The 26,349-nt window shown below is 40.8% G+C and overlaps 1 protein-coding gene across 8 annotated transcripts in view; it reads left to right on the top strand.

Annotated features, from left to right (window-relative positions):
* The window catches only part of USP42 (ubiquitin specific peptidase 42), a 142,370-nt gene that overhangs the window by 30,125 nt on the left and 85,896 nt on the right, over positions 1-26,349 (top strand). For all 8 annotated transcript variants that reach the window (XR_004541045.1, XM_033962763.1, XM_033962765.1 and 5 more), the window contains 7 exons: positions 5,156-5,405; positions 6,340-6,540; positions 12,550-12,660; positions 15,647-15,749; positions 20,569-20,636; positions 20,742-20,812; positions 23,047-23,129. Coding sequence is in view for 7 of the 8 variants with exons in the window: in XM_033962763.1 (XP_033818654.1) it covers positions 5,165-5,405; positions 6,340-6,540; positions 12,550-12,660; positions 15,647-15,749; positions 20,569-20,636; positions 20,742-20,812; positions 23,047-23,129 (878 nt within the window). In the remaining variant the exon portion in view is untranslated. The remainder of the gene's footprint in view (positions 1-5,155; positions 5,406-6,339; positions 6,541-12,549; positions 12,661-15,646; positions 15,750-20,568; positions 20,637-20,741; positions 20,813-23,046; positions 23,130-26,349) is intronic.

Raw genomic sequence — 26,349 nt, forward strand, 5'->3', positions numbered from 1 at the left:
GCAGCTGCTTGTTCTGTGGCTTTGCGTCGTATTGCTTGGCTTCGTACCATTGACATGGACCCTAATCTTCAAGATCGCTTCGATGAATTCATCGAGGCAGCCACCAAGAAATTGTCTGACCATGAGAAATCCTTTGCTTCTATTGTCAGAACCAAGCCGAAGCCAGCTCCTGCAAAACCTGCACGCCCTACTCCTATCTATCAGCGGCGTTTTACTCCGAGGACAGTTCCTTATAATCGCCCTCCTCTAAAGAAACAGCAGCCTCAGAAACAATAGAAACTTCAACCTTCTGCTGCACCTAAGGCTACTCAGCCTTTTTGACTGTTTAAAACAGAGCATAACCTCCACCGTTCTGACTCTCTCATTTTCCCCCTATAGGAGGTCGTATTCCATCATTTTTACCACCGATAGACGATAATTACATCCGACCTCTGGGTACTTTCCATCATCAGGGAAGGATACTCTCTTCTTCATATCTCTCAGATTCCACCTGAGCTTCCTCCAAGAGAGTATCCTTCCAATCCATCCCAGACCGCCCTTCTTCTTCAGGAAGCTCAAGCTCTGCTTCATCTCCATGCCATCGAACCAGTTCCCTTGGAACAGCAGAACAGGGGATTTTACTCCCGTTACTTCCTTGTTCCGAAGAAGACGGGCGATCTGCGACCCATTCTGGATCTCAGGGCTCTCAACAAATTTCTAATCAAAGAAAAGTTTCGCATGTTGTCCCTGGCATCCCTTTATCCCCTTCTTGAGCAGACGACTGGTTATGCTCTCTGGATCTCAAGGAGGCCTACACTCATATCCCCATTCATCCGGCCTCCCGTCAGTACCTCAGATTTCGGGTGGGGAATCTGCATTTTCAATACAGAGTACTACCCTTCGGCCTGGCCTCGTCTCCCAGAGTGTTCACAAAGTGCCTGGTAGTGGCAGCAGCAGCTCTAAGAAGTCATGGTCTTCAGGTGTTTCCCTACCTAGACGACTGGCTCATCAAAGATTCCACATCTCAAGGGGTTATTATAGCGACCCAACAGACTACCTGGTTCCTACAAAGTCTGGGATTCGAAATCAACTTTCCCAAATCTCAACTTCAGCCCTCACAGAATCTACAATTCATTGGAGCTGTTCTGGACACTGTCCAACTCAGAGCATTCCTTCCACAACGTCTGGAAGCTCTTCTTCAATTCTCATACAGTGTCTTCCCGCTCTTCCATCTCAGTGAGACACATGATGATACTTCTGGGTTACATGGCCTCCACAGTACATGTGACTCCTTTTGCCAGACTTCACTTCAGAATTCCTCAGTGGACCCTGGCATCTCAATGGACGCAAGTTTGCGACCCTCCTTCTCAACACATCTCAGTCACTCCTTTCTTGAAGAAGTCTCTCCGTTGGTGGATGCTCTCTTCCACTCTTTCCAGAGGCTTGCTTTTTCAAACGCCCCCTCATCAGAAGGTCCTCACAATAGACTCATCGACCTACACTTGGGGCGCTCATCTCGATGGTCTCCGTACGCAAGGCCTATGGACCAGTACGGATCGTCAGTGTCATATCAATCTGTTGGAACTCAGAGCGATCCTCAAAGCTTTCAATGCTTTTCAACATCTGCTTCACGACCAAGTAGTCCTCATTCGGACGGACAACCAAGTCGCCATGTATTATGTCAACAAACAAGGAGGGACGGGGTCTGCCTCCCTTTGTCAAGAAGCTCTGAAGGTTTGGGACTGGGCAATCCGCCACAACACCTTCCTCAAAGCTGTCTACATTCAAGGGGCGAAGAATTGCTTGGCGGACAACTTGAGTCGTCTCCTGCAGTCTCACGAATGGACACTCCATTCCGCCCCTCTTCATCACATTTTTTCACTGTGGGGAACGCCTCAGATAGACCTCTTTGCAGCTCCCCACAACTACAAACTGCCCCAATTCTGCTCCAGGATATACTCTCCTCATCACCTCGAGGCAGATGCTTTTCTTCTGGAATGGTCAATCTTTTCCTCTATGCTTTCCCTCCATTCCCTCTCATTCTCAAGACTCTGGTCAAGTTGAACAACGATGATTCTAATTGCTCCTCGGTGGCCAAGACAACCTTGGTACTCCCTTCTACTTCAACTCAGCAGCAGGGAGCCATACGTTCTACCAGTTTTTCCTTCTCTGCTTACACAGAGTCAAGGATCTCTGCTTCATCCCAACCTGCAGTCTCTACATCTGACAGCTTGGTACCTCTCAACATAACTCCTCTTCAGCTTTCTCAATCTGTAAGAGATGTTTTAGAAGTGGACTAGATTTTGTTTTTCTCAACATAAGGAGCCTCAGCTTTCCTCCTTATCTTCTGTTTTGGATTACCTTTTGCACTTATCCAATTCTGGAATTGCGGCTTTCCATCAGCCTATTGAAGGGAAACCCCTCTCTGCTCATCCGGTAGTTTCCAGATTCATGAAAGGACTTTTCAATGTCAAACCTCCTCTCAAACCGCCTCCTGTGGTTTGGGACCTCAATGTTGTCCTTGCTCAACTGATGAAGCCTCCATTTGAACCAATTGATAAGGCTCATCTGAAGTATCTCACTTGGAAAGTGGTGTTTCTCATAGCCCTCACTTTTGCTCAACAAGTCAATGAGCTGCAAGCTTTAGTTGCTGATCCACCTTTCACTGTCTTCCATCATGATAAGGTGGTCCTCCGTACTCATCCTAAATTCCTACCTAAAGTGGTTTCAGAATTTCATCTCAACCAATCCATTGTTCTTCCTGTGTTTTTTCCTAAGCCTCATTCTCATCCTGGAGAATCAGCTCGTCATACTCTGGACTGTAAACGTGCTTTTGCCTTCTATTTGGAACGCACCAAACCACACAGAACTGCTCCTCAACTTTTTATCTCCTTTGATCCAAACAAGTTGGGACATCCAATTTCTAAGCGCACCATCTCCAACTGGATGGCGGCTTGTATCTCATTCTGCTATGCCCAGGCTGGATTACCCCTAACAAGTAAAGTCACAGCCCATAAAGTCCATGGCCATAAAGTCCATGGCAGCTTCAGTAGCTTTCCTCAGATCTATTGAGGAAATTTGTAAGGCTGCTACTTGGTCCTCGGTTCATACTTTCACTTCTCACTATTTTCTGGATGTTTTTTCCAGACGGGATGGACAGTTTGGCAAAACAGTATTACAAAATTTATTCTTTAAATTGCCAATACTTCTTCCACCATCCCATTCTGGTTAGCTTGGCGGTCACCCATATGTGAGAATACCTGCCTGCTTGTCCTGGGATAAAGCACAGTTACTTACCAGGGACAGCAGGCAGCTATTCTCACAACCCACCCAGCTCCCCTGGTTGGCTTCTCTGCTAGCTATCTGAACTGAGGAGATGTGTCCTACGCTGGGTGGGAAGGCACTCGTGCATGCGCGGTGCGGGCGACTCAAAACTTCGAGTTTCTTCAAGCAAGTCTGCTTGAGAGGCGTCCGCATCCAGGCTCCGTCGATGACGTCACCCATATGTGAGAATAGCTGCCTACTGTCCCTGGATAACACCTGTTACGGTAAGTAACTGTGCTTTCCTGAAACATGGGAGGGATCAGGTTGGGAAAATTAAGCTAAATCCCAAAGTGAAGGTGAGAAAATACCAGTCTCTCTTATAAAAAAAACCTGGCTCCAAAACACATTACAACCTCTCGTACAGTATAGAGAAATACCAACAACTGTCCTTTGAGTTCAAATCATGGTAGACCTTTTGGCCCAAGGATACTTCCTAAGAGCTTCTTCAAAATAGGGAAGAGCAATGTTAATCATTTTCAGTTCCAGGAAGAAAAGTTAACTTACCTAAGGAGACCCAGAAGGAATTCAGATTAGAAATGAATGTACATTTTGCTTTAACTTATAGGCAATATTGTTGCAGTATTACATGGAAAATAAGCAAGTAAATTAATCTGAAACCTTATGCCTGTATTCAGTTTAGAAATGAGTTGAAAAATATAAGGGTCTTTGGTATATTTTGAAAGTTTTCAGAGAGGGAAAAGAAAGACATTTTGCTTCCCATATTAGTTCACTTGAACAGGTAAAAATGAAAGTCAATGGATAAATTTAGGTGGGATGTAGTTTAGTTAAACCTCTAAAAGGATGTGACTAGCTCTTGAAATCTAGTCACAGATGAATTAAGGGTTGTGATACCTATTATTGGATTAACTTATTTATAAACCCTTATTTTATGTGTTAATGAACTTTTAATTTATTGGGTTTGATCAGTGGTATGGCTCTTCTCCTTTTCAGAAAGCAATTGCTCTGTGTCTCTTACTCTAGCCTTTAGAAGATACTGCTTAGCCTTTAGGCAAGTGAAGGTCTATTTGCTATGCCTTCTAGTAATCAGAAGACTCACTGTTCAATTAGTATCCACTATATTATAGTCCAAAGAACAACAACACCATGCTCCTCAGAAAGCCACACCAAACCTGTTGAGTTTTATAGGTATTCAATGTGGTAGCCGTCCTCATAGGGGCATATATAAGGTGAAGTTATTCGTGTTATATTCATTGATTTCATAAAAAATAAAGTGCCAGTACTTATTCATAAATAAGGCTTCATAAACTTTTTAAATTTTTTGAAAAGTGCCACTTAACTTGAAAAGGTTCTGTTATAATCCCCACCGACGCGTTTCAAACATCTTCCTCAGGCCAAACATCTTCTGGTAATCAGGCCATCTGCTTTACTTTTTGTCTTGATGGAGCACTTTTTGAAAGGAGCCAGACTAAAATTCTTTCAGTTTGAAGAAAAACATGAACAATGATCTGGAAGTACATCTTGCTGTCGCATTTTTATAAGATATCATTGGTGGGGTATGGGTTTTTGGGGGCTTTATTTCTGTTACCTTTAAAGTAGACTAACACATGCACCACACTATTTTTTTCTTTAGATCTTAAGTCCTTTTGAGAGTAGGGCCATATAGTCTTCTGTATACCCTTTTTTTTTTTTTTTTTGCTACCTTGTAAAGTTTAGATTCCTTACATAACAGTAGTGTTGTATACATTGGTATGCCAATATTAAAATTCCCATTTTCAAATAGGTACATAAAAAAAAAATACTCGGACTACATTTATAGCTAAATACTGAGGGTAAGTTTATTTTGCAGTGTTCACGCTTCTTTTGACGATAACTTTTCATCTGAATATTACAGAGATGAGCCATGACTATAGTTGACAAAGTGTCTGAGTCTTCAAATCCTACAATTTGCCAGAACCAGCCTTGTGGCTCTATCGCACCTTCTCTTGGAGACATGGACTCGGGTTCTGCGAGTTGGTGTGCTGTGTCATCTCTGACAGATGTTCCGAAACATAAGATCTCTTTGGGACCAGTACCTGGAGCTACAGTTTTTTCTAGTTCATCTGTACCAGAAAAACCAAAGCCTTCAGTACAAAAGGATCAGTGTAAGTTTAAAAAAAAAATTAAAAAAATGTGATTTTACCTTTTTATAAGCTTTCATTAGACAAAACATGGACCAGGCTATTTGCTTAATTCTTGTATGTTCCATTTGTATGTTTTAAAGTTGCTTATTATATTTTCAGCTAAAACTGATCTTGGTAGGTTGGGGGATTTTTTAAGAGGGGGGAGAAGATAAGATTTATGTATTGGATTTTTAAAATTGATTTAAAACTGCAAAGAAATTTTTTGAGGACAAGCAGGCCATGGTTTACTCACAAGTGGACGAGGTTTCTCACAAGTGGGTGACATCTTCTGATAGAGCCATGATATGGATGCTACCCAGTGTTCCCAGTATCAAAGAAGCTTTTGGTAGGCCGCACCATGTATGCACGAGTTGCATAGCCTCAGTTTCTCTGAAGAGCCAACTAGACATGTCTTTTGTCAGGACAGTGAGTTCTAAGGTTTACTTGATGGAGGGGAGATGGCTGAATCTTTGAAAGGAGACCCATTTTGCCTAAGTTACTGGCTTTGAGAAACTAAGCTGTCATCAGATGCCATGAAGTTTTGCCTAAATGGCCATGCTCAAAAATAGTGACAGTCACTACTCTAGAATATAACCCTTTAGTGCTATTCTGATGATGGCTTCGACCACTTAAATCGTGTGACTTTCTGTGTTGTATTCTGTTACCAACACTTCTATAGCATCCTTAAACTTGACTGGCCTCAGAAGATACTGATTGTTCATGTTTATGTGTTCATTGCTGGTAAATTATGGCATTAGACTGTTTTATTTGCTTCAGTACAAATCTTGTGCTTTGTTTTCCTAAAGGGACAGAATTGTGCTATAAAAATGACAGTATAACTTGAAATGCCTGTATTTAAACTATATTTAATTTTTTTAATGTTTCTTTTTTTCTTTTGTTTTTTTGACTTTGGCAGCTATAGGTGATGGAATTGCTCCACCACAGAAGGTTCTTTTTCCAGCAGAAAAAATTAGTTTAAAGTGGCAACAAACACATCGTGTTGGAGCTGGCCTCCAAAACCTTGGCAATACTTGTTTTGTTAATTCGGCACTGCAGTGTTTAACTTATACACCACCTCTTGCAAACTACATGCTTTCTCATGAGCACTCCAAAACATGTATGTATCTATTTGTGTACTTGCAAAAGTTTTGCGAAAAGTCAATTTTTAATATTCATTTTCATCCTGCTAGATCATTCCAGACTAGTACTGCCGAATTCGCTGATTGAATCAATTCACTGATTAACTTCGGTGAATTGGTTCGATATCAATTCGTTCAGCAAAAAAAATCAGATTTGCCGATTCAGTGATCAACACCCCTCAGTGAGACCTGGGCCTCCTAAAGCAGCAGCAGTGGTGATGGCTGGCCGACAGAGGCAGTGCTCTGAACAGGAAGCTGACGTGGCAGAGGGAAGCCCTGGTAGGGCAGGCACAAGCTGCCTCTGCCAGCCAGCCACTACTGTTGCTGCTTTGGGAGGCCCAGAGGTATATCAGATTTCATGGAGGGAGGGGGGTCGAGGGGAGCTGCTGCACAGGGGAATGGTAGGGATGAAAAACTACTGCACAGGGGGATGAGTAGAAGGAGAGGAAAGATGCTGCTCGGGAAGGGGAGGATAGCTGCTGCATATGTTAAATTTGAAATGTGTATACTGCCAGAGCTGGTGTTAGACAACGAGCATTAACTTGGACCTAACAGAGAGAGGAAAAGTTTTTTATTTTGTTTACTCTACAGCGCTGGCTTAGGGTTGGAGAGGGCAAAAGGGGGCTGGAATGGGTAAAAAGGTTGCAAAATAAACCCACCAGGATATTTGGAAAAAAATATGACCGATTGGGTGGGAAAAATAAATTAAATTGAAAAATTGATTCAATAGGCCATATCAAATCAAAAAGAAAAATTTTTCCCTGATATCAGGCAGCACTAGTCTTGGAGGCGTCTAGCAGGATTCAAGGAAAAGAAATGAACAGGTGTAACTAAGTTTCACCTTGGTAAACTGTGTACCACTGCTAGTCCTTTATAACAAAGTAGACAAATTCCAGTTAAAGTATTTAAGCAAGCGTTGTTGCTTCTAAAGCTATTGATGTAGAAAGATCCAGTCAGTATTGATGTTGAGTAAATGGAGAATCCGTAGGCAAAGATGAAGGTAAAAATGTTTTGATTTCCAAATTAATCTTGTCTTTGTCAAGTGCACTAACAGATATTGGGCAAGGCTGTCTATTGCTTAGCTTATCCACTGAAATCCTTACCAGTGTTGGCTCTTTTGTGCAGTTGGCCAGGGCGGGGGGTTCTCTGTGTGCTAAGATTCTTCATTCTTGGGTTTCTCCCTTGAAAGGAAAGGCTGAGCTGTAGGTACAAGAGAGAAAGCCTTCACTCAAGTAGTCACTGGGTAAAATGGCATCCTGGGTGGTGATTTCTCTTTGTACCTTCAATTTTACTTTTAAGCTCACACATTCACAGACTCTGATTCAAAAATGTAGTGTGGTGGCCCTACATCAATCTATTTTGGTCTTCAGCAGCTCGAAGCTCATGGAGAGGGCCGGAGAGTGGACCTAACTGCCATTTTTGGCAGGTATAACATTTATGAACATAAATGTCCATCAAGTTTATATAGTAGTTGCCACAGACTGTTAAACATATTTTTGAATTCAGTTTATTAAAGGGAAGATTTGAAGGGTGCTAATATGTAGTTAATGTAATGTAATTTATTTCTTATATACCGCTAAACTCCGTTAGGATTCTAAGCGGTTTACAGAAAAAAATAGACAATAGGGTGCATTAAAATTATAAGTAAAATAGGTACTTAGATATTCCCTTAATTACTCGTATTCCATTAGGTCAGATTTCAGATAGCATAGCTAAAGGAATATGTGAAAAATCCACTGCTTTTGAAACTAGATCAGACCATAGCCAACTGTGTAAACACTTCCATCAAGAAATCTAATTTTATTTTTTTGTTGTTGTTGTTGCCTCCCATAGAATTTGTAAAATATTGCACTTCTGAAAAATTCTTATTTCCCAAAACACACACTTTTAGTGTAGATGTCATTTGATTGTAAAAACAATATGAGGGGGTGCTGAAAATTTCTCAGCCCAAACAAAAAGGATCCCTTTTGAACCAACAATCAAGATTAATTCAGTATTATATATACTAAGGGCTCCTTTTACATTTTGCATTAGGGCCTTAACGCAAGGAATAGCGTGCGCTAAATTGCCCCGTTTTCGGATAACGCGCGCTAATCTGGTGCGTGCAATAAAAATGCTAGCGTACTTTTGTAAAAGGAGCCCTAAGTCCAACAATTAAAATACTGTGAGTTATTATTGATCAATGTCTAACTATGAAAAATCAGATTGATACAGTGGTCCAAAAAGGATATTATACTCTGTGGAAATTACACACTATTAGACCCTACTTTGAGGTTGCTGCTTTCAAAATTCTTGTTCAGTCACTACTTTTGGGCCTATTGGACTATTGTAATATAGTGTACCTGAAAAGCACCAAGAAAAATATGGCTAGATTGACCTTGGTGCAGATTACGGCGGTAAGATTGATTTATGGCCTGAGGAAGTTTGGTCATGTGATGCCTTATTACCACGAATTGCATTGGCTTCCGGTGGAAGCTCGGGTAATTTTTAAGTTGGGATATCTATATTATAAAGTAGCCTTTGGACTTGCCCCACGATATCTTGTTGATAGATTTGATATTTTGTCGCGGAAGAATAGTAGAAAATCACATGCTCTGTTTACGTTTCTTCAGTTAAGGGCTGTAAAAGTAAGAAATATCACGAACATTCTCTCGCTTATCTGGCAGCGTATTAATGATAAAGATTTCCAACTACAATTAGTTAGATCTACTTCATAGGAGCACTTCAGAAAGTTGCTGAAAACCTTTCTTTTTACTAAATTTTTGATTAATTAGTTATCTTTGTATTTTTTATATCATTTGTTTTTTCATTAGTATAATATTTTCTTAACCGCATTGAACTTATGGTTATGCGATCTAGAAATCTGCTGTTATGTTATGATGTGGAGCCATGAAACAAGTTATTCCACATATTCACCCTAGGTATGCAATCACCAAACTACTGGAAATGTCATATGTAAACAGTGCAATAAACAAACAAGAAGCACAGAACCCAGTGCATTTTAATTAAAAAACAAACAAACCGAAACCAAAAGTGCCTCCATCTTTACACTATATTTTTTAGCTGAAACATTTTATTGTAATTTTTTTTAACTCAAACCAGAAATTGCAAATGCACAGAGAGAAACAGTTTCCAAAACAATTTGGAGAGTAACATTCAAAATATGAATCATGACATAAAGATCAAATATAGTTCTCGTATGTGTTTCCATCTTTGTTTTAAATAATATTTTACTATATTCTCCATTCTCTCCAATATGAATGTCTTTCACCTTTTAAAGAGTGCTTTTCTGAGCTTGAATTTGTTTATCTATTCTAATCTAATCTTCCATTTGTGAGAGGCTGCTGTGGATGGGCAGACTGAATGGGACATTTGGCCTTTATCTGCCACCATGTCGCCTAGAGCCTGAATAGGTGACACACAAATAGAAGATAGATTAGATTAGATCCTGTTTATGAACTAGAGATGGTGCATAAAAAACAGTGGGAACGGACAATGAACACTCCACAATAGTAAAAAATATAAAAAAAAATTTGTGGACCAATGTTTGTCCTTTTGTTTTGGAATAAACATGTTTGTTTTTTATTTTTATTTTTTACTATTGTGGAGTGTTCATTGTCAATTCCCACTGTTTTTTGTGTGTCTTTGAATCCGTGGGTTCTTGTCCTGTTGGATTCTTTGCTGTTAACTAGGGATGGTGGACAGGCAGAGAGAACAGTATGGAGAAGATCTAGGATGAAGAAAGAAAAAGGAGTGAATCAATTATTAGGGAGAGAGTACAGTGCTCCCCTGAGAATTCGCGGTCCCAGTCATTCGCGGTATTTTCCAACCGCAAAGGGGAGGCAGGAGAGGGCAGCCGGAGCGCCAGCAAGGGAAGGAAATCACTCGCTGTATGCTCCGACCGCCTCTTCCTGTACTAAAGTCAGGCCTCACCAATCAGGATCTGCTTTGACACACAGCTCCTGATTGGTGAGGCACGACTTTAGTACAGGAAGAGGCGGTCGGAGCATACAGCGAGTGATTTCCTTCACTCACCGGTGCTCCGGCTGTCCTCTCCTGTCTCCCCTGCCTAAAAACCATATTGTGGTTTTTCGACATTCGCGGGGGTTCCTACAACGGAACCCCTGCGAATATCGGGGGAGTACTGTACTTTATTTAGTTTTATAGCCTATCCTTCCCAGTAGCCCAGAACGGGTTACAGAAATACATTCACAGTAATACCAAAGACATTAGACAGCATAGGAGAACATAAGACAGCATAAAAGCTATGTGTCCAAGGCAACCTTATGTAATTAGGTACGTAATGACTTAAGGTAATTAGGGTCTTAAGTCAGGTATGTGCTGATTGGAGAATAAGATTGTTTTCATTGCTTTTTGGAAGGGTAACAGGCTGTCTGTTGCTCTGGTGGCAGGGGGGAGCTGATTCTACAATTTGAACACTACAAGAATATGATCATTTCCGGGCTGTTTCCAAGTGGAGATTGTTTGCTGGTGGAACTCACAGCAGGAGTTCCAGTTGGGATTGGAGCGGCCTTGGTGGTTGGTACATGGGAAGCTTTCCCACTACATAGTGGAGAGTCATGTCATGGAGTCGTTCAATCAACAACAGTTTGAAGATGGCCCACTTCTTTTTTGGTAGCCAGTGCACTTCACTCAGTGCAGTGCGATGTGGTCGAAAGGACCAAGATTTTTTAAAGTCTCGCTGCGGTATTTTAGACTCTTTGTAATTGATGTTGGTCCTTGACCATTAGGCCATCATACAGGCCATTACAGTAGTCAAAGTGAGACAGCACAAAGGCATACAGTAACTGGAAAAAATCTGATTCAGAGAGGTATTGTCTGAGATGTTTCAGTTGTCACAGATAAAGCTGATAAGAACAGGTTAGCATCTAATACAATGCCCAGACTACATACTTGGTCTTTGGATTCAAGAATAGTATTGTCCCAGCTAAGTGACAAGGGGTGAGTGAATTGGCAAGGCTCTGTGTACCCATAATAGATGCAGGGGTAGCTGACTGGGGACTGAAGAAGAAAAATTGAGATGGAAAGAAGGTTGATGGAGAAGCACTTTTTGGAAATGTGATTCTAGACTTGTTAGTTTTCCTTTTATATTCTGCTTTCTTTCCTGCACATTTGTTTATTTTCAATTCTAGTTTCATTCAGAAGTAGGTAGATGCTAATTACTGGGTATAGGTTATACAGTTAATTTTGTTAAATGGGAATTTTTAAAAATTTATTTTTCTTTTTTTTTTAAAATTCTTTATTCATTTTAAATCATACAAGTGTACAGAAATACATCCATTATAATTTCAATATAACACTTGAAAATCTTTACCATGTCATCTAGAACAAAAATATATATCCCCTCCCTCCCTTCTTAAAATAATTTAAACAAAAGCTCAACATAAAATATACTATTAATAAAAAATATAGTGCATACTACTATTACCACCCCCCATTGTGTAGATATAATCTCCCATAGAAAGTGATGTCTACTCATTACAATATTTTTCCAATGGCCCCCAGATCTTTATAAAATTATTAAAAGTTCCATTTCTGCTTAGCAATTGCTCTTTCCATCTTATAAATACGGCATAACGAGTTCCACCAAAATGTATAATTAAGATTAGAATAGTTTTTCCAATTATTGGTAATATGCTGAATGGTGACCCCTGACATGATTAACAACAGTTTTTTTATTATACGACGAAATTTGACTTTTTTCCTCATAGATATACCAAACAGAATGGTGTCATAAGATAACGCAACATGGTTTTCTAGAAGACAGTTAACTTGAGTTCAAATTGAGTTCCAAAATAACATAATATAAGGACAATAAAAAATTAAATGATCCAATGTCCCTACTTCAAGATTACAGTGCCAGCATCAATTAGATTTAGGGGAGTTAGACAAGGCAGTCCTTTATCTCCTTTGTTGTTTGATGTTGTATTAGAACCCTTATTATTCAATTTATTTTTCTTTATCAGGTCACGAGCAAGGATTTTGCATGATGTGTACAATGCAGGCTCATGTTACTCAGGCCCTTTCCAACTCTGGCAACATCATCAAACCTATGGCTATCATCAATGATCTCAGACGTGAGTAACAAACATTCTAACATTTCTCCTTTTAAAGGCTAGTTTTGCTGCTTTTATATGTTCATTGGTGTTTTTTGTTAGGGGATGATATATTTGAGAAAAATATTTGAAAAGGGACATTTTGATAACTTTTCTACATTTCCAGCTCACCCAGCTTCTTCTAGCCACTGCATTGACACGCCTAGACTAGACACCACAAACCACAGCTTCTTCTGTAACCCAAATAACATGGGCCATTAATCTGGCTACTAGGTGGATGCCATTGAGCAGTAGCTGAGAAACATTCCTCCACTCCCACCCTTCCTCTCTAAGACTATAAAACCGTTGCACACCATCCCCAATCCTGGCAATGGAAGAACTGATCTGGAAATCAAAACTAGATCCTTATGGCAATGTCTAATATTACTATTAGGCCTGCTCTTGATTTTAGTTTCTTAATGTTACTTGGTCTATTATTTTGATGAGCCTTTGTATTTATATTTTTCCACTGATACACAAAATTGAATCAGGCATGCAAGTGTCTGTTGTCATTCAATGGTGCAGGAGTAGAATTGTTTTCCCACAACTCAGAACTTAGTGTGGGGTTTTGAGCATATGTGACCCTGTGCACAGTGATCTCCTCAATTTTTCAATGTTATCCTTTGTGCTCTAGTGAATGGATGCGAGTCAAAGTGTTTGTCTATTATAGTGGCACCTTTCAACTTTGTTCTTCTCAAGACAAAATTTGTTACTTAGTTCTAGATTCTCAAAAATTTGTATTAAAAACCAATGGGCTGCTGTCACAGCCGTTATTGTAGTGATTTTAAAAAAGCGAGTCATTCTCCCAAAAAACGTTCATGCAAATAAGGTTGATGGAGTGTAGCAAAGGTTCGCTAAATTTGCATGTGCCCATTGCTGGTGATGGCGATGGGCACATGCAGAATAAACATAAAAGAAACCCCAACAAATTGAGCTGCCGAAGTTAAGCAACACCCCCTGACACTCCCTCCCCCCCCTCCCGGTCAGTGGGAGAGATGCCTACTCTCTCCTGCTGCCAAGCAACTAACCCCCCAACAGCAAGAGAGATTCTCACTCCCTCCCGCCACCGATGTTAACAAGCAGGGGGGAACTGGATTGTACTTCCTCTGTATGCAAACAATCCAGATTTAGTTGTAGGCAACTACTCCGGAAATAACTCCTGGGTGCAAGGGGGGGGAGCAGAATGTTCAGGCAGACTTCTTCAGCCTCGTGAATGATCTCTCAGCACGTCTGTCTTACATCAGATCTTTTTTTGATGAAGAACACTGGACATAGATATCTTTGCTTTCCCTCGCAACTACATGCTTCTGCAATTCTGTTCCAGGCTCTTTGTTGACAACAGCATTGCTTCGGATATCTTCTTGCTTCACTGAGGAGTCAATTTCCTTTATGCTTTTCCTCCAGTCCCTAGGGAAAACTCTACTTGATCTTTTGCCAGGTTTGGTTTCCACTGCTCCAGGAACTCACCTCCAAGGAGCCATGGAAATTGCAACTATTTCCAACTCAACTTACTCAGAATGAGAGATGTCTCCTTCATCTAACCCCTGCTGTCTAACACTAATAGCATGTTTTGGGGTTTTGGGTTTGTTTATTTTTAAACTCCGAACAAGTGAACTTCTTCTGTCTTTTGTCTATGGTGTCTACTGTCATAGAAGAGGACATTGGCATCAAGGCCTTCCACTCAGTGTTAGCGCTTCAATTGGGCACATTTTTCTTCCTGGTGCTCATTGCATTCACTTGACTGTCATATCTCTCTCTCTCTCTCTCTCTCTTTCTCTCTCTTTTTCTTTCTCTCTCATTACAAACACAGTTTTTCTACAGCTTTCCTCAGTCACCCAACAGGGTCTGGCCCCAGCCAGACCTCAGAGTCACCTCTTCTTCCTTCTTTCCCCTGGGCTTCCTTTAGCTAGTTTTTCCTTTAGCTTATACTTCCTGGTTCCTGACTCCCTGACTCCTTCCTGTGTCACTTTCCCCTAAGGAGGAGCTACCTATATTAAGGTGGCTCTGGCATTGTGAGGGAGTATCCAGCAGGGGGAATGGTAGTGTTCTATAGTCTCCCTCACAACCTGCTACAGGTAACTTTATGCCTTCGATCAATCTATTCCTTTGACCTGGCAATTCTCACATGCTGTTAGTAGGGGCTGCTCTTAAAATTACAAAAAGTTCATGCAGCCCTAAATTTGTGAATCGCTCACTTACGTCTGACTCCAACTTGCTTGTTGATGGAAAACGCAATGTTGCTAATTTATAACCGGTACTTTTTGAAGACTGCACTGGATTGATCAGGCGCACACTGAGTTGCTGATGACATAAGCTTTGAAATTAACTGAGGAGCTGAAGAGCTGAGCATGTGTGAAGCTCTTACCACGCAACAGAAATCTGATCTGGGGGAGAGCAATCCCATCTTTGCACTGTCAGATGACATCACCCACTTGTGTGTCTGATCAGTAATGTTATCAAAGGAAGACGTCTGTTGCAGATGAGCAACATTTTACTTTTTTTCTGTTTTTGTATAAGTTTGTAGGAGAATCTAAATCTGAAGGAATTTAGAGTCATGAATTGCTGTTACTCTTCTGAATTGATGACAGGCCATTCCTTGTGCATTAGTTTACATGGGTTTGTTTTTTTTGTACCACAAATTATGATGGAAGTTCATAAAAGCAGTCCAATGGTTGCAAATTCTTTAATTACAAATTTAATTACATTGTTGTATATGTTTAGAAGAAAATAAATACTAGTATTTTGATGTCTTGTCTTCAAACTGTATTACTTTCTCTTCTCTGATAATTTCTGTTTAGCATTTCAGCTATAATCTAGTCCTATAAAGTTGCAGCAGTCTAGATCTTCAATTCACATATCTTTGCTGCTGTACAAACCTTGTAAATGTTAAGCCTCATTTTATCAATCGTGACTGGGCTCATTTAAGAAAAAACATGTTGTGGACACCACTTTATTTTTCTTTAATTAGGCATTGCAAAGCATTTCCGTTTTGGTAATCAGGAAGATGCCCATGAATTCCTACGATACACAATTGATGCTATGCAAAAAGCATGTCTGAATGGTAGTAACAAGTAAGTGCAACCAAAATCCTTCTAGCTGAATTTATAGGGACTAATTTTGAAACACCAAATCTAGGCAAGAAACACAGCACATAAGTGCATATGTTGTGCCTCTTTTATATGGACAATATTTGCGCACACGCATTCCTGCACTAAGTTTATACCTGCTTCCAGTTACTTTTCACTTTTGTCCTGTTGATTACTGTTCACCTCTGTAGTATTTGTCTTATATATTTGCTTTATGTGCACATTTTATCAGGTAATGTAAAACACTGTGATGATCTTACACTTTGAATAGCAGCATATTAAATATTGGAAAAATAGACATGCTGTGTGTATGTACCAGTAATGTATACTGTTAAATACACATCAAGATAAACATCAAAAGTGAAGTGGGTATATAATTATACACAAAATATTATAAATTCCTTATAAATATATTTGATGAAAATTTTAAAATATAAAAACCTAAGTTGACATGAAGATTTCTCACAAATAGCTTAAATCAACTGTGGAAACCTAGGATAAAGGCCTCCTTTGTTTTTGTTTGTTGTTTTTTTTTTTTTTTGAGACGGGGTTCCCCGGCACTGTGAGGCTTGGAAGATTGTGCGCTGTTGAGGGAATGTGAAGAGTGACTTTCTGTCCTGTTAAGTATGTGTTGTGTACATGACTATGCAGATTTTTCAGTCCCTGATCTGAAGAAGCTCAGGGCGAAATGGTCCCTGTCGAGATCAGAAATTTAGTGATCTGTTTTCAAGCTTACAAGCTAAGTTTGTATTCTACATTTTTGTATATACGTTTTGCATATTTAATTTGGAGGGGGAAGTCGACCGATAATTGAAAAAACAAACCCATTGAATAGATCATCATTCGCTGTCCTATTGTGAATAGGGAAGGGGTGTTTGAGGTCCCTTCACCTTTGTCCAAGATTTCCACAATTGATTTGAGCTATTTTTGTGAGAAATCTTCATGTCAACTTAGGTTTTTATATTTTAAAATTTCATCAAATGTATTTTCAACAAGGATTCATTGTGGTTTACAATAAGAATTATCCTAGGACAAGCAGGCAGCATATTCTCACATGTTGTTGACGTCATCCACAAAGCCCGGTATGGACAGTGAAAAGTATACCATCACTTTAAGCTTTGCAAAGTTTCAAAACTGCCCGCAGTGGGCACATGTATGTACCTTCCCTCCTGCTGTCGGCTAGCAGCTCCTTCGCTCTGCGGAAAACGAAGAACTGAGAAGTTGTATTTTTTTTTTTTGGACTCCATCCAAAATCTCATTGCCTTCCTATCAACGTTTTTTTTGCATTCAGCTTTCCTTGTTTTATTGATTAGATTTTCTTTGGTTAAAAAAATAAATAGAGTTTTAAAAATATATCCTTGAAGTATTGTAGAATCAATATTACTATTAATTTTTAATACCCAGTCTGAACAAGCAGGTCAAGGCAATGTATAAAATTAGTAGTATGTGTAAGCTTGAAATCTTTTGCCGATCCTTGGAGCTTTCTCACGTTTACATGGTGGTCCTTTACATGAAAAAGGTTGGAGATCACTGCGCTAGAGAAAAGGAGTGAGGGAGGTGAAATGATTTAGACATTTAAGTACTTGAAAGGTATTAATATACAAATAAACCTCTTCCAGAGATGTAGGGGGAGGTAGAACTAAATGACATGAATGGAGGCTTCAGGGAGGTAGAACTAAATGACATGAATGGAGGCTTCAGGGAGGTAAACTTAGGAATAATGTCAGGAAATACTTTTTTCCAGAGAGAGGGTAGTGGATGCCTTGAATGGCCTTCCAGAGAGGTGGCAAAGTCAAACAGTGAGCAAATTTAAAAAAATGTGTGGGACAGATACAGGTTAGTCCTAAATATAAAGAGAGTGGAAATGCAACATGGCTATTGAAGTGTAATGCTAAGTAAGAATAGTGGGAACTAAGGCCAAAGCCCAAAAGACTTTCTGTATCCCGCAATTGCCAAAGATAGGTGATGTTTGGCAATTCCAGTGTGTCATGTGTTGTGAGTAAGGGTGCTGTGTAGCTCAGGGGGTAGGGGAAGACAACTTGACTGTAAAGTTGAATACTATTGGCAATACTTAGTCTTGGTTACAGCCACATATCATCCCTATCATATTTGGCTGCCTATATAGTTGGCATGGTGGAAACCTGACAAGCAGTGTGTAAGCATGGGTGAAAGGGGCTCACGCACATAAGAACATAAGAATAGCCTTACTGGGTCAGACCATCAAGCCCAGTAGCCCGTTCTCATGGTAGCCAATCCAGGTCACTAGTACCTGGCCAAAACCCAAGGAGTAGCAATATTCCATGCTACCGATACAGGGCAAGCAGTGGCTTCCCCCATGTCTCTCTCAATAATAGACTATGGATTTTTCCTCCAGGAAATTGTCCAAACCTTTCTTAAAATCAGCTACGCTATCAGCTCTTACCACATCCTCTGGCAACGCGTTCGAGAGCTTAACTATTCTCTAAGTGAAAAAATATTTCCTCCTATTTTAAAAGTATTTCCCTGTACCTTCATCGAGTGTCCTCTAGTCTTTGTAATTTTTGACGGAGTGAAAAATCGATCCACTTGTTCCCGTTCTACTCCACTCAGGATTTTGTAGACTTCAATCATACCTCCCCTCAGCTGTCTCTTTTCCAAGCTGAAGAGTCCTAACCGTTTTAGTCTTTCTGCAGATGAGAGGAGTTCCATCACCTTTATCATCTTGATCGCTCTTCTTTGAACCTTTTCTAGCGCCACTATATCTTTCTTGAGATAAGGAGACCAGAATTGAGCGCAATACTCCAGATGAGGTCACACCATGGAGCGATGATACAGAGGCATTATAACATTCTTAGTCTTGTTAACCATCCCTTTTTTAATAATTCCTAGCATCCTATTTTCTTTTTTTGGCCGCCGCCGCACATTGGCTCTGGCTACCTTGTTGGGCAGACTGGATGGACTATGTGGGTCTTTGTCTACCGTCATTTACTGTGTTACTCTGTTTTATGAATTGCTAACTGAATTATCTGCAGCAATTTATTTGTTGCTTTTTTTTTTTTTTTAATCTTTATTCATCTTCATATCTTACAACAAGTGTTTAATAATCAATCAAAAAAATTTTTACAAATCACTTGACATTCTTACTTATAATCATTAAAGTATAAAAGAATCCCTCCCCACCCACCTCATCCATTAATAATAAATCAATTTATTTTATTTTATTTTTATTTTATTTATTTTATTTGTTGCTTTCGTTGCCTGCATAAGAAACTTGATCTTAATGTCAGAGGATGTCATGATTTTTTTTTCACAAGCTTCAGCTAGTATTGGAAAGACAGAAACCATTTTTACAGAACACAGCTGCATTTCAGCTCCATGGTCAGCAGAGTTTTTGAATTGGTAAACCATGAACAGTTGGTGCAGTTCATGGAGAAGAAGAGGATCATATATCTTTATGCCACTGAGTAATTGAACAGCTGCATTCTGTAATGCCTGATTGTAATTCAGTTGAAATCAAAAGGAGGGGATAGTCTAACCAAGAGCTAGAAGCAATGTTCTTAGCTTTAATAGTACAAAAGCTCAAATAAGTCTCATTACAAATCCATTATCAAGGGGGGCTAGAAAGTAACTTTAGAAGCCTGATTTGTACATAGAAATACCAGCATTTACGGTACATGTTCGTATTGAATACATGAGAAACCTATGAGCGCCAAAACTGATAATTGGGATTTATACCTGCTCCCATCTAAGTTTTGTAAAAGCGCTCATTTTGTAGTGCAGTGCTGTACATGAGGGATTTTAAAAATGTTTCCACTTCCCCCCCCCATATAGATCTGCATGATTGCAGGCTCTGTAATGAACTGGCACACTAAATAGAGCAATTGTTTTTCGCAGCACGTTATAATTGAAATTATAAAATTATAAAACCAACAAAAAATTTAATTTGAGAGTTATTTAAAGTTCTTTAAACTTTATATGGATAATTGTAACAATGATGAAACTAAAATAGAATAGAATTGCTGATCAATGCAAATGATGAGCTTGTTTAGGAGTGCAAATAACTCAAATCACGACTCAATAGTCGACAAACACACACATTTCTTCATCCACCATCTGCAGTCGTTCTCTTTTTTTCGATTTTATCTGTCAAAGCTGAAAATCCAAGTTTGTAGAGATAAGAAGATCCAAATGGCAACAAAGCCTTGATTGCTTTGTTGCTCAAGTTATGATAATGACTGCAATAAAAAAAAAAATTACTTGCCATTATTTTTCAAGGACCAATCACATCAAAGAATGATGCTTGTCGGGGCAAGTTGTAACCTTGCACACACAGACAGACTCTTAGCGTACACAACATAAATATCATCTATTCTAGTGTATACTTATGAAGGAAATTTTTCTAAATAAAGTAAAATTCTTGAATCTCTCGTGGCACATCCGTAATCTCTTCAGGGCATACCACTGTGCCCTGGCACACAGTTTGAGAGACACGGATTTAGACAATTGCAAAGAAGGTACTGCTGCACACGTATCCATTCCTGTATTTACTTAGAAAATGTTCTAGATTGACAGATCCATTTCTGAAATACTGTTGGGGTTTGGCATATCTAGCCTGACCATCTTGGTTCTGTTTTTTACATTTTATATATAATCTGTCTTTAAAGGTTACCTTTTTCTTCTATTTTTGCTTCCTATGCGGCAAAGTAGTTACTACACAGAATTCAAAGTGACCAACTTTTCTTTTATTGTGCATGCCTGTTTTAAATATTGTCTCACTTGTATAATTCTCTTATTTAAATTAGTTTTACATTTAATTTCTTTCCAGATTGGACAGGCATACCCAAGCTACCACACTCATCTATCAAATATTTGGAGGGTATTTAAGATCTAGAGGTAATATTTCTACAGTATAATACAACATAGATTTTTTTTAAATTCAAAACTGTATCTGTATGCTTGTTCATAATTCAAAATTAACATTTTATTTCTTCTTTATAGTGAAATGCTTGAACTGTAAAGGAGTTTCTGACACTTTTGATCCTTACCTTGATATTCCAGTTGAGATAAAGGTAAATGGTTTGCATTTTTCTCACATACAGCAAGTTAGAATTTGGAATCTGTTACCGTATGTACTTGAATATAAGCTGAGAGTTTTGGGCCCAAAAATGGGGGTTTCAGTTTATATTCGAATCATTCCCAGATGTGCATCCCCCCTACTGGACCTGTTTCAGGCCTCACCTAAGCCGGCCTGGTGGTCCCACGATAAGCCGGGACAGGAACGACTACTGCCATGTCCTGTCCTGTCTGGTTCTGCACCACCCCGCCTCCTTCCCACACCTGAAAAGGCCTACCTTGCATGCCCTGGTGGTTCAGCAGTGAACCAGGACAGGAGCAATTCTCCAGCTCTCCTGCCCAGTACAGAACTGCTAAAGGAAATGGCTGCCGTGAGATCCCTAAGTCACCTCCCATATCATTCTGGGAATGGCCTAAGACTCCGATTGGCCCAGTCTTAGGCCACTCCCAGGGCATCCCAGGATGCACCTGGAAAGAGGCCTAAGCCCTAATTGGCCCAGGTACCTAAGGCCCCTCCTTCCAGGCCTACGACTCCGATTGGCCCAGGTAACCAGTCTTAGGCTACTCCCAGGGCATCCCAGGATGCACCTGGAAGGAGATCTTCGGCCCTGATTGGCCCAGGTGCCTAAAGCCCCTCTTGTGGTAGGGGCCTTAAGAATCTGGGTCAGTCAGGGCCTTAGGCCCCTCCCCGGTGCATCCCAGGATGCACCAGGAAGAGGAAGGCCCACCATTTTGAAGAGGCGAGCCTGCCAGTCAGAGAGAATAGGCATCCCTCCAGCTGGCCTTCTAAAGATTTGGCGGGGGGTGTTTGAGGGGTTAGGGGTGCTGGGATGGGGTGTTTGGGAGATCGGAGGGTGGAGTGTCTGGGGTTCCGAGTAGGCCAGTAGGAGTGGGCATTCCTCCTGCCCATCTTGGGAGAGGAGGGCATCTGTGCTGGGGGACCTGTGGCAGGAGGGAATGGTCATCCCTCCTGTTGATCTCAGGAGGGGATGTCCATGTTAGAGGGGTGTTTGGCAAGAGGTAGTGGGCATCCCTCCTGCCAATCTTGAAGGGGGCAGGGGACTGTCCATGTTGGGGGTAGGTGTCAGGCAGGTGGGTGTCGGGGAGGTCCTCTGCCACCTCAGCTGATCATGGCAGGGGTATTCCCCCCTCCCTCCCCGATCAGCTGAGCTGGCAGGACTCCCCGAAGCTGCAGCTTTGGGGAGTCCTGTTGGCTCAGCTGATTGGGGATTCCTTTGCTACAATCAGCTGATGGTAAGAGATCCCTCGGCAAAGATAGGCAGCTGATCTGCCTATCTTTGCGATCAGGCAGGCGCGATTCTGTAACTGTCACCATGGGCACAGGTTAGAGAATTGGAGGAGGGGTGTAAGACATCTGTTCTATAAGACAAACGCAATTCTGTATAGGATGCCGATATGTGATTCTCAGCCGCTTCTTGGGTGTCCGCCGACATCGGTGTCCTATACAGAATCAACCCCACTGTCAATATAACACCATCATCTAAAAATCTTTTGTTGAAAAGGAGAACATGAAATCCATTGATTCTCAAAATGTGTCAAACAAGTTTGCCACAGTTTTAGTTGATAAATGAGTTTTTTGTGTAGGGATAATGATTAACACTTGACCCTGTATTTAATTGACATGTTCTTTGCCTTTCATAGTGGTTGCTGAAGTCTCTTTTTCTCTCCAATGATACATTTGTACCATAATTGGGAAAAAAAAAAAAATTTGATTCAGAATTTTTATTTTCTTGATTTTTCCTCCTCTCCACGTAGGTGCGTCTGGTGCTGGGAAGCCTGCAGCCCCCGGTACCTTTTTTTAACTGGCAGTGGTCGCGCTCCTGCCTTATGCACCGCTCTGCAATGAGAAAGGCTGCTGTCCAGCAGGAGACCACACTGGATCACCAACAGTTGGAAAAAGGTACCCGGGGGGAGGTGTATTTGCTTCATAAGACGCACCCATTTTCCATACCCTTTTTGGGGGTTGAAAAAGTACGTCTTATGGAGCGAAACATACGGTAGGTTGGAACTGTATATGTAGGAAAATGTATAAAGGTGTTTAGAGCTTGATGTCTAGTACATGCCAACAGAACCTTGAATCCAGCTGTCTGTCATTTACCTATTGTGGCAGCAAGATATGCCCAAAGCCTCAAAATTGTGAGGAAAGTAGATTTATCATTAACTGCATTAAGATCACTGACACCTTACAGATCTTTGTCTGTTTTTATAGACAGCACAGAGTGTAAACAAGGCTCTTGAGCAATTTGTGAAACCTGAACAATTAGATGGAGAAAATGCTTATAAATGCAGCAAGTAAGTTCTTTTTATTTCATTTGCATGCTCTTCCTAATTTAGGTCTTTTTTTATTACAAACATAATTTTTCTTTATTGGGATTTATTAACAACCTTTATAAAGAGATTCAGCCAAGGCAGTGTGCAGTATCCAACAATTTAAACTCTCCCTTCCTTCTAAAAAGGATTAAAGGAGTCAAGATCTTCAGTCAGTCTTTGGTCTTTAAACTCTCAACTCTGGAATGATCTCCCCATTTTTTTAAGGAGTTCCAGTTGTTTCAATTTTTCTGTAAATCTTTAAAAACTACTCTATTTGCCAAACATTTTGAAAATTAATTATTTTGACATTTTTCTATTATCTTCTATTTATCACTTGTAAGTCATTCCCTATTTATTTAATTGCTGTAAACTGAGTCGAGCCTTCTCAGAATGATGAGTCGGTATACAAAGTTAAGCTTTAGTTTAGTTTACAACATAAACAACATACATAATGTTAACAGCCTAATACTAGAAAAATGACCAAATGTAAGCATCAAATACAAACAAAAGGTAAACTTAGAGAGAAGTAAATTAATCTTGGTAATAGCGATAGCATGATACATTATGTTTAAATCTGTTTACTAAACTTGGATAATAACATAAACAACATCCTTCACAAGTAACATTCAAAACCAGTGTAAATTTTTCAAAACCTTTCCAAGTTTATTAAAGGCAAATTGTGCAGGACTGTTGTTGTTTTTTTTTCTCCTCTGTCTTCATCTGCTAGTGGGTGGGTATAACCTTCAGGTTGTGGCTTGGGCTGGTGTGGATGTTAAGGGAATTATAAATGCCATCAGCATACAAATGCTTAATAGGCATGCAGTAGTGCTGCCCGATTCAGAAAAAAAAATTTTGATTCGATTCAGCCTATTGAATTGGTTTTTTGATTCGATTCGATTTTCCTGCCGAATTGGGTGGTTTGTTGTTTTTTTTCAAATATCCTGGTGGGCTTATTTTATAGCCTCTTCACCCCCTTTGCCTTCTCCTAACCACACTGGAGCTGTGGTGTAAACAAAATAAACAAACAAAAAAGACTTTTCCTCTCTCTGTTAAATCCTAGCTCACGTTTGCGGTCTAACACCAGCTCTGGCAGGATACACATTTCAAATCTGACATATTGTAATCGCAAAACAGAAAATAAAATTAGTTTTTCTACCTTTTGTTGTCTGGTCGTTATTCAAATTTTGTTGGTCTCAGGCTCTGGTTGACTTCTGATAACTTGCTTGCCAGGGTCTCCTTCTTTCTTCTTTCTCCCTGCTAACCATCCATCTTCCATCTCTGTCCTCCCCTTCCATTTCTCTTCCCTCCCCAGGAGTTCTGGCATCTTTCCTTTTTTTCGTCTCCCTCCACAGATCCACCTTTTCTTAACTACCCTTTCATCCAGCATCTCTCCTTCCTTCCCCACCACCCCAGGGTCCACCATCTCTCCCTTTCTTTTCCCAACTACCCTCCTATCCAGTATCTCTATCCCCCCTCCACCCCATCCCTTGCGTCCAACTTCTCTCCCTTTCTGTTCCTTCCCTCCCTAAATCCCATTGTCCATCATCTCTCTCCCTCTCCTCTATTTTCAGACCCATTTCTTCTTCCCCAAAGTCCGGCATATGCACATCTCTTTGAACCCCCCCTTCCCTCCCTCCGTGTACTTCTATACCAGGACCCCCCTCCCCTGAAGGTCTGTCCCCCCTTGAAGGCCTGCACCCCACCCCTAAAGGCCTGTGCCACCATCCCTGAAGGCCTGTTTCCCCCTTGAAGGCTTGTCCCCCCTTAAAGGTCTGCATCCCACCCCTGAAGGCCTGCCTGTTCCCCCTTGAAGACCTGTCCCCCTTTGAAGGTCTTCCTGCCTCCCCCCTTGAAGGCTTGTCCCCCCGTTGAAGGCCTATCGTCAGAGGAGGGGCGGGACCGCGACGGAGGAACCAGCTCCGAAGCGGTACTAAGATCGCTAACACCGCGATTTTGTTTGCAGGCTGTTCCGGCTGGAAGGTAAACAGTGCGGGGAGGCCGGGGGGGGGAGCCGACAGCAGCACTTCCCAACTGACCCTCCCCCCTCGCCTTCTAAAGCAGGTGCGACAGCTGCCACTCCTGCTTTAGGGGGTATGGGGGGAGGGTCAGGCGAATCGGGAAGCCGTTTTTTTGTTGTTTTTGTTTTTGTTTTGAACCAATTCGAATCGGGCAGCACTAGCAAGCAGTAGAATATTCAAATAACATGGAGATGATATTCATATTAGTAAAATGCAAGGAAATATCTTTATAGGGAGACATGGTGAGGGATATGGACATCAAGATTGGTAGGACAAAGTCATTGGGAGGAATAAATGAGTGGCTAAACTGAAGTCAAATTATATGTACATTTGAATAAGGTGTGCAGAACTGGTCTTATTTACAAGATGTGCATAATAATTTTTCTAGAACAGTAGGTTTAGTAGTCCTGAAATGATAGGGTTCTGTATCCCATCTCACAGGTTAAAGTGCAGAAAACTATAAATCATGTTTTCAACTCTACTTCCTTCCCATGGAGCTGCTCTTGCCCCCTCAGTTTGTCTTCTGTAAGCAGGTTGCTCAGAAGCGTTTCTGATCTACTCTGCAGTTTTATTATTTTTGGGTATTTTTTTTCTGTGTTCATTTTGGAGGCTTGGTTACCACTTGTTGGGACCTCTGCCTGGGAGAAGATGCAGACCTGTGCCATGGTGGTCTGCTGCTAACAGGAACAGCCCCTCATAGACACCTAGCTAGCTAGCCTTCTGGTATTTTTTATAGCTCAGGAGCTGTCCCCTGCGTAGCTGCTCGCATCCCTGATTTAGTCAGGAGCTTGAGTGCAGGCTGTTTGGGCTCCTTTGGTCAGCCGAGATTAATAGAAGGCCAGCTGCATGGTCCTCCCCCTTTCCCCCTTCTTGATGAAGTTTTCCAGGGGTTGAGGCTCAGTCCAACCGGCAGCCTGAACACCAGGTTCATCCTGCAAATCTGTGAAACGGATCTCTTCTCCATTTGTTCCAGCTGAGTTCCTATGCTGAAGCAAGCAGGCACCACATGGCACAGTGAGTAAGGCTATTGTAACCTATGGGAAAAATCAGAGGGGGGGGTCTCCAAAACTAATTTTTGAAGGTTTCTGCAGCCAGAACCTAGGTCCCCCACCTCTAAAACCCCTTTCCCTGCATTTTTTGACTTTCAGTGAAGTCCTCATGAGTCATTTTTGGTGCAATTTTAC

The sequence above is a fragment of the Geotrypetes seraphini genome, chromosome 11 (assembly GCF_902459505.1).
Source record: "Geotrypetes seraphini chromosome 11, aGeoSer1.1, whole genome shotgun sequence".
In the NCBI taxonomy this organism is placed as follows: Eukaryota; Metazoa; Chordata; class Amphibia; order Gymnophiona; family Dermophiidae; genus Geotrypetes; species Geotrypetes seraphini.